The sequence below is a fragment of the Notolepis coatsorum genome (genome assembly GCF_963971535.1).
Source record: "Notolepis coatsorum genome assembly, chromosome: 1".
In the NCBI taxonomy this organism is placed as follows: Eukaryota; Metazoa; Chordata; class Actinopteri; order Aulopiformes; family Paralepididae; genus Notolepis; species Notolepis coatsorum.
The window spans coordinates 288,942,250-288,954,229 of NC_140165.1; the positions used below are offsets into that span (position 1 = coordinate 288,942,250).

An 11,980-nucleotide genomic window follows, 5' to 3' on the forward strand; every position below is an offset into this window, starting at 1 on the left:
AAATAAATTGTTATACAAGGCTGTTATGGTAAGCATATATGTTCATTTAGTAATACTGCATTGTTTGTCCTTCAATGCAGAATGTCTGTGTGTGCAAAACGAGAGAAAGACCATGCTTTAATGTAACATTTTTTTTTTTATTATTGACAACCCCATGTGACCTTGATCTGTACACATGTAAAGCAAGTAGAAAAGAAGAGCAAAATAAACATATTGATTGAACCCATAAACAATCCGCGTACTTAAAAAGGGTTATCAGTAAGAACGATGCATAAAACATACCATGGCATTATAATAATAATAATTCACATCTCCTCTCTGTATGTGTACAGGCTATGACACAAGTAAAGGTAGTTGTGTCTTTTAATAACAATGACAATACTTGGAGAACACCACATGATCAAGTTCACACAGTCCGGCATACTGCACATACTGTATAGTAGGGAAGTTAACAAGGGAAATACCAGCTAATTCAAGAATGAGCATTCTCACAGTCACTCTAACAGCGTCCGGCGGCCCCAATCGGTATTAAGGAACATAATCTTGCTCCCAAAGTTGGAAACCGAGAGATCCAAGACTAATCTGTGATGTCATACTGTACCTGTATGTACGGCTGTAAATTTATAGTTTAGGATGTTTGTCTTTAACTTCCAATCAAAATGAGTGTTAGGCTGGTGAACAAGGAGAGACAGCCTCGTCTCGAGGAAATCACAAGGTTGTCCTCTGTTCCCACTTATTTTCAAATTCTCTCTGTGACATCATAGATTAGGGGTTGGAGACTGCTTTCTCCTTTTCCTGTCTATGGGAGACAGTAGTGCATGTTCAATTTAACAAACTGAGTTATCTTAGGACACCGGGATAACACATTCCAAATCTAAAATGCAGTGGTATTTCCCTTTACGAGTATTTTATAGAGGAAATATTGTACAATATCACTATTTATCTCTGTTAAGGCAATGATGTATGGGCAGCATTCTGAGGCAATGCACAGATTGGCAATGTTGCCATCAACTACAGCCAAAAAGTTTAGCTTTTTCTCCATTACACACTCTTTATCAACATCGATTTAGCTTTGTTTAGCAGATTCCTGCGCTTGCTGAGTGGAACATTTCTTAACTCCATTGCCTCAACATGTGGTCCGTGTATCATAGCTTTGAGATGGCAAGAGTCCGCATCACTCAATGTAAAAAAGAAACCACATACCATCAAAGCCCTAGTGGACGACAAAGGGGCTCTTCAACAGAATGGATGGCAACAGCTGCATACTCTGGCCTGTGTTTAATGAGCAGGGTGCAGATGTCTGAGTACCACGGTCCCACACAGATCAGTCTGAGTACCACGGTCCCACACAGATCAGTCTGGCTCCAAGATCTTCTCCCCACATCACCCCCAAGTATCCACTTTTTATCTCTCCCCTTTAAAAAAACAACACTAAAAAGGGTACAGCGGTAGCCATCGGAGAAGCACCTCTTGTTTATCTCATTAATCCTGCATTCTGATAACTTCTACTGTGCTCAACTCATCAGAATACATCGGCTCTCATTAAATATGAATCACCAAAGACATGATTACGCCCACAAACAGAAATTAGGCCCATTGATTAAAGCCAGAAAAAAATCTTACTGGCTCCAGTCAGTGCCGCAGAGGGAGTGCGGTTACCTCCCACGGCCATATGCTAGGTTTCTGAAGCGCCTCCTACTATCCATATTCGACTGTTGCTGTGCCCAGTCGTAAGTCTTTTAATTTTAACATCAGGTTATTTCACACGGCGTCTCTCTTGAGAAGAGGGCTATGATTGACAGGACTCGTGTTGAGGCATGCAGGAGCAATACAGCTAGCAGAGTCAGAATCATGAGTCCAGCTAATCCTGAAACTAATCCTGTATTTTTGCAGCACAGCCACCACTGCAGCTATGTCTACCTTACAAAGTAGAAAAGCAGAACTGGAAATTGCCTATTTGTTTATGCGGATCCCCATTAGCCTGTTGCTAAAGCAGCAGCTGCTATTCCTGGGTTCCATATTGTGTTAACTGAATATAATTAACACATATTGTCAAATGACAACTTTCAGTGTACCTTCTGGAGGCTTAACGGTGGACACAATTTTTTTTATTCTACACAATTTTCTCAGCGGTGCAGCAGGGAAAAGGGTGGAACTTTTTCCGATGGCTACGTCTGTATAGTGAAAGGGCCGTTTCAAATCATGAATGTTGTCCTCAAAAGTTGTGCCTTTGCTAATGAAAGGGGGAGAGCACCCTTTTAATTGCAGAACATTTGATGTCTTACAGTTAAGGCTCACAGGATGCAATAAGGACCTAAAGCAAAAGAAAATTATTAAAAGATTCCAAATGAATTATAACTAGAAAATAACCATCTGCATCACAGTAAACATGTACACTACTATAGATCATTTGGAATAAATATCATGAAAAGGCAACATGGGATACATTACCAAAGGATGCATTTGGTAAGATCTGCAAGTACGCAAATCAATACACTGTGGTAAGGGATGTATTTATGACATGGACCGCCAGTCAGATACAACACGCACGTCTAACCATTCAGTGAGCTGGGACAGAACATTGTTGACTATTGAAATCATTTAATGCTTAAAACAAATACAAGTTACTTCACTGGGTCATCACAATTTGAACACGTTTTTTTTTCTTTTCTGATATTTGTAACACCCTCAGAAATATACATTCACATGGCTGCATACGGACAAATTCTCTCTGTTTTCTTTCAGTTATATAAAGTCAACACGTTGTATGCATCACCCCTTTGTACGACAGTGAAGCCATTACTGGCATATCAAAAACTTACTGGAGTGGCATCTTAGGTGGGACTTTGGAAAAAAGCTATCCATCAACATCATCTATCCGTCATCACTGAATCTCTATTTTAGCAGTCAAAATAGGTATCATTTACATTGACAGGGTCCTTATGCAGTTGTCCCTAAATAAAACCCAACTATAATCTCAACCTTATATACAATATTTACAGTGGAATGTTGAACTCTGGAGCGAACACACTGAATACAAAAGTAGATTAGGATGGAATGAAATTACAGTCGGTATTACAAGATAGACACTTGTAATACCCTGGCAACATGAAGACAATGTTTTACATCTACCAGTATAACGAATGTAGACAACAAAATTAAATGTCTTTCCATTCTCCGAGATGTTTGAGAAGCGAGTATGGCAGTGGTTCCAATAATGGACACAGAGAAAGAAAAGGGGTTTCTCTCACAAATGATTTGTGCTTGAAAAAGGAGCAGGGTTATCTTTATTGTGGGGCCTGGTCCAACGTTACATTTATGACTTGAGAAATCCCACGTCCAATCATTGGATTAATCACAGTTTGAATTGTTGTGCTTAAGAAGAAGTCAGCAACACGTGATTAATTCTCCGTTTTAATTTTCTCGAGATTAGACTTTCTAATTTTGGTTGGAGAAGAAAAACATGTGCCATCAAGTATCTATCCTCCTTCAAAATGGTAATGAAGGCTGTTTTTTAAGACATCGCTTGATTTCCGAGATCAAGTAGGCCTACATATTACATTGTTAGTGTCACGCCTGCAATTTGCTGGAATAGCATTCGCACTAAGGGGTTATTCCATCTAAATTCAACTAACCCTACACCCATTCTTATAGAAATTAGTATTCCGACATAGATGCTTCTCACAATGGAACAGCAATTCCATTGTAAAAAATATAACCTTGAGTCTCCTGACTCGATAGGCACTGAATGCTAGAATAATAAACAACAAAAATTAAAACATGTTTTAGCCTTTTTCACTGCTATGTGTTGGTATGTAATCACAAAACTGAATGGTGACCGCATGTCAGTTCTGCTAAGCAGACAAACAATAAATTAAATAACAATAGTTCATAATTTGCACTTTGCAGGTAGCTAGCAATCAAATCACTGTCAATAGTTATCCACATCACAAACAACTTTCTCTGAGGCTTGCCTATTGTACCATTCCCAATATTGTTAATATTTGAACATATACTAGTAGGGATGAACTAGTAAAAAAAGAAATGTTTAAGGAAAAGATACTTCCCACTTTCGTGTGGTTACTTGTGTTGTTGAAAATACTATGTATTTTTGAGGCTCACGCTTAACATGCTCATCTGAGGGCATACAGTTCTGTACAGTAGATAAGCATGATGCCAAGAAAGATTAAAAATAAAATACACCAGCTCCTGATTCTGCAGATAATTGTTCCCATAGAGATGTTTTTGTTTTGTTTTGCTTGTTCTTTAACAGATATGTGTTAGTTGTGTGCAGCCCATAAGCTCACAAGCGCCATGTCCCAACCAATTCAAACAGTGAGTCTGTTGAGCTGCTGAAGAGGACTACCGGTAATTCTCTGGCATGACAAAGAATAAAAACGAATAGTAAAGACATACTTTACTTACTTCTACTCCCACACAAAGTCATGCATAAAATAAGGCTGAATACAGTATTGATATTGTTCAGAGCCAGTCAGGTAAGTTTTTTGTATCCATTGCTCACTATTTTGTTTCTTTTTTTATTCCATATTATGTATTTACCTTTTTAATTTAAACAATACATTTTATTGACTGTAATATGATGAACCTTAAAACTGAGGAGTCAACTGCTGGCAATAAAAAAATAAATCAGCTGCGGATGTTTTTGGGGGTGGGTGTAGCCATATTTCCATGAATAATCCATGAAGAACTATTGCGATTTATTTAGTAAAAAGGAGACATTGCAAAGACAATGGGAAAGCAGCAGGTGACACATTATACCCATGATAGTCACCGTAATATTTTCAATTCCCTTCGCTTTAAAAATGTTCTCTGTGTGTAGGCAGAAACCAAGCATCCCTTGACATTTTCCTCCTGTCCAAGTCCTTTGTGTCCACAGGAGATTTATCATGGAACATGATGTAGGTGTGAATAAGTCACTCCGGACAATTCTATAGTACACAGCTACGCAGTCATCTGGGACCGCAGAATCATTCTTTTTTTTGGGGGGGGGGCGGGGGGAGGGGGGGGGGGGGGGGTTCCCAAGACACTTTTCTCTGATATAACTTGCTATGAAGAAAAAAGGATTAAGAGCAAAAACACACAATTATGACCATTCAACACAAAAATATACATCTCGTTACAGTGGTCAGATTAAGAGCTCAATTACACAGGTAAACCCATTTTCAAGTCAAGTTACAAACATGACATTTCAAAGCATTTATGAAATATTTTGAGGAAAATGCAGGACTTGCCAAAGCCCCTTTATAGTAAATATACTGGACATGAATATGGAGGTAAAAAAAATGAAATGTGGAATGCTTTTAGACAAATCCGACCCTTCTCTCCCGTGCTATTCCAGGGCACCGAATCGAATTCAAAGTCTTCCTTTGAAATGGAGACCAGCGCTAGCACCTTATAAGGTCTATATATTACTGCCATGTGGCTTAGTAGGGTGACCCGTCCCTAAGATTTGTCAGTGAAAGACACATATCCCTAAATGCTGGGTCACAAAAGAAATACTAAGCGTGTCTTTGGAAAACAGCTATATTCGCCTACTAATGTCGGAGATGTAAAAACATGTTGTTTCACTGTTGCTGAACCCATGGATGAAGAAGAGAAAGAAAGAATACAGGGGCTTATATGGCGGACATCTTTTTTTTCTCTGAAACAATTGACCACACAAATCACAAACATTGATAACTCCATCTGTAAATTATGTCGTGACATTTCACACTCTGGTCTCTGGTCACTTTGAATTCATACAAAAAGACATTATAAAAACAATAATAAAAAGGCAATGGTGATGAGAAAAAAAACTAAAACAATAAAAATAATCGTACATCCAGTGTAGGACTTTCACAAATGTGCTCAGCAATACCTCATCCCCCAGTATCTTTTCATACATTTAATACATTTAGAACATGAAAAAATACACACACACACACACACACACAAAAAATAATAGTACACCAGAAATTAATCAACCAACCGCCTCCTTGGTCTCCGAAGTCAATGGCAACCGGCATGAGTCCAATTACATACCTTTTTTTTCTCATCCTATCAATCGCCCGTTGACCTAATGGTTTTCTGTATACCTTTCGTTACACGGACAAGTTGATGTCGCTAGCACTTGAGATTCACGCTTGGTTTTCAAATGCAGATTAGTCGAATGGGGTCTGATGGGGGTGGGGTGGGGGGTTCAGGGGGGTGGGGTGTTGGAGGGCGGGGGCAGTACGGTAGGTTGACCAACAGTGGAATGGGATTGAGGGAGGAGTTGTGGGGGTTAGACAAATGGGTGGGTGGTGCGGGGGGTGTTGGCGGGTGATGGGGTGGCGGTGGAATGCAGGCGGAAGGGACAGTAGGTGGTTTTGGTTCGGTCGGTGCATCGCCACCTACACGTACCACTCTTTCTTAGAAATGACCGAACCGTCGGTTTGGGAGATCATGTCATCGGCTATCTCGGGTTCGGGGTCGTACTGGAAGGCCAGAGTCCGCTCGTCGTACTCTCGACTCTCCCCCTCATCCACGGTGAAGTAGGGTCTCTTCAGGTCCTCGGCGTCACCGTCCAAGTCGCCGCCGGTGCCGCCGATCTGCGCCGGCTTCTTCTCGTCGTCCGAGTCGTCCGGGTACTGCAGGTTCTTGGGGATGGGCGGGTGGGCGGGGAGGCCGCCGGCCTTGCTGTAGCCGTTGCCGAACACGTGCTTCTTGGTGCTGTAGTCGCCCTTGAAGGTGCGCTGGCGACGGCGTAGGAACACGAAGAGGAGCGTGGCCGCCACGCCCAACAGGACCACGCCCCCTACGGCACCGCCGATGGCGGCGCCGGCGTTTTGCTGCTCCTGCGGGATCTCGTGGCCCCCTGGTGTTGTTGGGTTGTTAGGGAATTCTGGGTAGGAAAAGACAGATGGGAGGGAGTGTGTCAGTGCTCTGGTGGGAGGAGGTGCTTTGTGCAGGTGCTCTTTTTTGGGGGGGAAGATGAGGTAAGGGAAACGATGAAGGAAAAGCAAAGGGTGAAAGGAAGGAGACCCACCCCCTGGCCCCACGACGAGACCCCCCCCCCCTTGTCCCCACGACGAGACCCCCCCTCCCCCCACACCCAGACCCAGAGAGGAAACACCCACCCATTCGACACCGCTGCAAAGGAAGGTTCAGTCATCCACAAGCCACATGCGTTTTCAGAAGAGGAGAAGGAATGAGGTAAACAAAGCCAGTCCACCACACCACCATCAGAAGAGGAAAATAAAACATGTCTGATCTAAAGAGAAGGAAGCCCTTGTCAGCATGCACTCTTACTTCCTCTCGATGGTGGTTGGCAACAGGGTGAAAAGGCATCCAGACCTGGGCGTGACATAAGAGAAAAATGGCCGTTGTGTGAATATGGTCCATTGAAAGTGATGATCAACATGAAAGCCTTTCAATGCAACCATTAGGCAAGCGTCATACAGAGCGTTATGCAAAACAGGGACTACTGCTTAATAAAGACAGTGGAGAGAAAATTATAAAAATGAGTCAAGGATGTTCTGCAATCAAGGAGAACCGAACCGCTGACAATGACTAATGGCCTTCTGCTAGAGACAAACAATAACTAGGATGCCAGCCAACCTCCAGAGTTTGAAGTCTAGGATGTTGCCTTGGCAAAAATCTCCCTTCGCCAAAGACAAAGAGATACGTTTCTAATTCCCTTTTAGAATCCACATCTGAAACTGAGACCGGGCCTCCTTCATCCCGCCATCTAACAGCCCACTCAGAGAGTAAACAATGCGTATGACTAAAGCACAATCACTGCTTACAGTACAACTCAAAAAACATGTTCCCCTAATTCCCACCTCCTCTTTACAGCGTAAATGTGCACAGTTCCTTTGGAAGCCAGATGAGAGACACAGAGGGGGCTATTATCTGAAAAAGTTATCAAAGGGTTGCTCAAAGGTACAGCTTGTCTAAACCTGCACAGCAGAAGCACACATAGCTTCAATGGCAAACAAAATAGATGAGTCTTCAACCAGAAACGAACAGGAGAGATAGAGAGAATCTGAATCACAGCATGTGCTAAAAGACTGGTGCAGGAGAGGACTGTGAGAGAGAGTGAGACAGACAGTGTAGAAAGCTCTATAATATATTCACCTGGGGCACGTTGTTGACATGCTGGTAGGGCATGTGAACAACAATGCACAGTATACAACAAGGCGACGCACAGTCATGCCACCTCCTTAGTCGCATCAGTACAACTGATACTCATCGTCATCTCTTTGTAGGAGACAGAAGCATTTGTCTGGCCCTCAATAATAAACCAGAGATATGAATATGTTGGACACGTTATCTGAATATATTGGACATGGAAGGTAATGAAATATATAGGGGGGAAACACTAATAAATCTATTTGTAACATGCTATATTGTATCCTCAGAGATATTGCATACAGCGTGGCATTATGACCAGCGATGAGAGACCACATAACCCTCTATGCCATTACTGTCGTCACGGAGAGGACGGCAAATACAAATTGTCCATGAGCAATAAATGGTTTTGGAAAATGACTTTGCCTCATTGGTGACTCAAAGTCATTACATTCAATTAGAATTTCCGCCTCTTTAGCGGAGATGATAAATCCTTTTGAGTGCAACTAGCGTAGGCAGCCGATTGTTCTACCGCCTAAAGGCTAGCAGGACAACTACAGAACTGAAGAGTTTGTCTCTCCCATAATCAACGTCGTACTCCATCAGCTCAAAACGAAAATACCTCCCAATCAACAGCCACTAGCTGGCTTGTAAACACCCCCCCCCCCCCTAGCATGCCCATACTCCCAGGACCGAAAAGAGAAAGCTCTCTCCCGATTTCTAAGGCAGCGGGTCTGGGCACGGTCTCAAATATCAGCTCAGGTTTTAATCTCACCACCTAATGGGATTATTCAGACACAGGCCTTCATTACACACTTGAATGAGAGAGCGGAGCCGGGTCACCTTCTACTTCGGGAACACATCCTCCCCACCAAGTCCAGAGAGGGGTGGAAAATCCATAGGATTGGAAAGGAGTAAAAGAGAAAAGGGAAAATGGTCTCCTGGTAATCCTCTCTCCTCTACCCTCCACTGCACCCCACCTCCCGTTCGACTGCGGATCTGACTGCACTCCCATCATTCCCTCTATTCAATCTTAATTGGGTGGCCCCTTTTCTCTTCAACTTCAAAAAGGTTGCTAGGATTGTGATTGTGTGTATATATATATATATATATATATATATATATATATATATATATATATATATATATATTAGGGATGCTCGATATTGGCTTTTTTACCGATACCGATATACCGATATTGTCCAACTCTTAATTTCCGATACCGATATCAACCGATATCAACCGATATCGATATATGCAGGGTTTCCCCCCCAAAAAAATTGAATAATTTCAGGTAATTAACATTACATATCTCTTGTTGTGGAATTAACACAACATTATGCATACTTTTGACAATAAATAAAATCAGAATTTGTTCTTACTTCTTATACTTATTACTTATTTGCCCAGGCTTCTTGCCAATCAAAATCGCTTTCCAGGTCTGGTATATCCCTCCTCCAGACGGAGTCTAGGTGGAGGGTTTCATACGAGGACGTTAGTAATTGATGATAAAAATCTGAAACAAAACCTCTCAATGTCTCTCTTTCATAGAAGAATTTGTGGTATCTGTGGTGTTCAATTGGTATCTTTAATGGAACACCTTGAGACTTCAAACATAACAATAACTGTGTTTAAAAAAAAAGTGTGGACTCGGTGAGATAATTTTTTTTGCGTATTTCTTCATAGCTACAGAAACCCTGTTTGTTAAAAACATCACCTAATGAGTGTATGCCTTGCTTTTCCTATATAGGGAATCTTATAGGTCGTTTTCCAATCAAGAGTGCATTGTTATTGAATAAGGGAGTATGATTGTGCCATTTATGTGGATTAGAATGTTTTTTTTGTGTTTCACGCCATATCCGGATCGCATGAGTAATTATGGGGCCAAATTTCCGTTCGCATTGCTTAATTGATATTTTAGTGTATGCTATGTCCTTCAGTCTATGTGGGGCTACTATATTTTCTTCAAATTTTCTCCAGGATACTGATGCTTGGGGATCAAACCATGTTGTCAATGGTCTTAAAGTGTACGCCTTAAAATAGTGGAAAAAATCTGGAAATGCCATACCACCGTCTGCTTTGTTTCTCTGTGTATATATATATATATATATATACACACCAGTCTAGAGGTGAGAAACTAAAATGAAGACAGGAGAACAGGAGTTAAAAGCACTGAGCAGTGGGCAATAAAAGACGATACGGCCGCTGCCTTCAAACGGACGGCCGCCACCTCTGGTCTGTATAAAGGATCAGGTGACGGCACTTCTCGACACTTGTGTTTGAAGAACGTGTGTGTCAACACTAATAATTCCTCAACGGGATAGCACAACGTATATATAATGCGGAGATGAAAGCGCAGTTCGACAAGAGGGGGGTGGGTGGTACGGGATCACTTTGCAGAGGTTTTTTGGAGCACGACGAGCCTCCTCTCTCTCTTTGTGTAACAAGAAGGGCTGAAAGAAAGGCCTTGAAAAGGCGTGGTGCAATAAAAAAACAACAAAACAAAACTCGAGAAATCAATGGCAGCGAATGCCTGAATCACACGCTATCTTCACGTCTTCAGCAGCGTTCTGCATCGCGGGGGAGTGAGCGGGAAGGAGGCGAGAATGGCTCAGCGGCAAACGTTCTCCTCTGAGTAATGAAATACTTCCCTTTTGTCAGAAGTAAAAGCTGGAGTGGGAGCTCAAAGCAACCAGGCCTTAAACACTCGACTGAAGGAGAAGGAGAAGAAGAACTCCTTTCTTGCCGGTGAAGAAGAAACAAGGAAGCAGCTTCCCATTGTTTTGGTGAAGAACAAACAGACTCCCAGCTCCGACGTCGTACTAAGTGTTTATGGGTTACACAATGCACATCTGATCCACACTAGTCTCCGACAAGGTCACATCCAAGCGAAATCTACCCCCCCCCCCCCCCCCCCCCCCCCCCCCCACCCTCCACCCCCGTTGAATTCCATCTGCCCCTGACCATGCATGGGATGACAAAAATGCCAGATGACTTCACACACATACACACACGTACGCACGCACCACAGTGCACCGCGCATCCCTGCGGCATTGTCTCCCCGGTGGTAAAGCCGCATACTCCGTGAGATGCGAGTATGTGAAATTAAAGTGGTTATGGTGCCATGCTAATCACATTACAGGAACACTAATAATAAAACACATTTGGAACGGTACTGGGTACGTAGGGGTTGTGTACAGCGCGGAGGGAAGAGGAGGCCATAGCTACCGGCAACACCTGCCAAGAGATAGATAAAAAAAAAAAACAGGCCTCAAAGCAGCACATCAACAACCCAGATACTGTTCCAACCAACAAAAGACAGCGTCTATTAACAAGACGCTGGAAATATGCAGATAGTGGGGGTAACCTTGAGTACCAACAGCCAAAATGCTCTATTGAGATTAATAGGTGCCAGGATGCACCATGAAAGGCAATAATTCAAGGGTTATGATAGATTTATACGAGTAATATACGGTGTGGTATAACATGGGATCTAGTGGGGCTTTTTTTAAACACTCCAACCGTGGGATTCTGTATTACATTAATCATTTCGGGCAATCACATCTGACTTGATCTAATGTTTGATTTACTACGACAAAATCGTTTCCTCTTACATCGCTGTATGAATGAGGCGTTCTCCTCGCGCTACAAGGCCATGAGGTGTGAGGTGTGGGGGCGGTGACGCATCGTTCACACTGACAAAATGGTGGATAGAAACAGAGTCATCACGCCACGCCTGGAAACCCTTCTACTCAACACAACACGATCACGGGTCTCTACGTGGCTTCGGAATAGGCCGGATAAACCTCAAATCGTCCAGCCACCGGTGTTGGAATTAAGGTGATTTTATGGGAAAGATGAGCTGGAG

General features: G+C 42.6%; 1 protein-coding gene across 3 annotated transcripts in view; it reads right to left on the reverse strand.

Annotated features, from left to right (window-relative positions):
* nectin1b (nectin cell adhesion molecule 1b) overlaps positions 1–11,980 on the reverse strand; it is a gene marked incomplete at its 3' end in the record, with an annotated part of 299,300 nt that overhangs the window by 168,645 nt on the left and 118,675 nt on the right. Inside the window, exons 6-7 of one of the 3 annotated variants that reach the window (XM_084330905.1) lie at positions 7,291–7,335; positions 167–6,883 (exon numbers count right to left, since the gene is read on the reverse strand). The exons of 1 other annotated variant lie outside the window; for it this stretch is intronic. In XM_084330905.1, the coding sequence (XP_084187031.1) occupies positions 6,393–6,883; positions 7,291–7,335 (536 nt within the window). Of the gene's footprint in view, positions 1–166; positions 6,884–7,290; positions 7,336–11,980 lie in introns of those variants that run through there. One more of the 3 variants, XM_084330906.1, reaches the window with a different exon arrangement.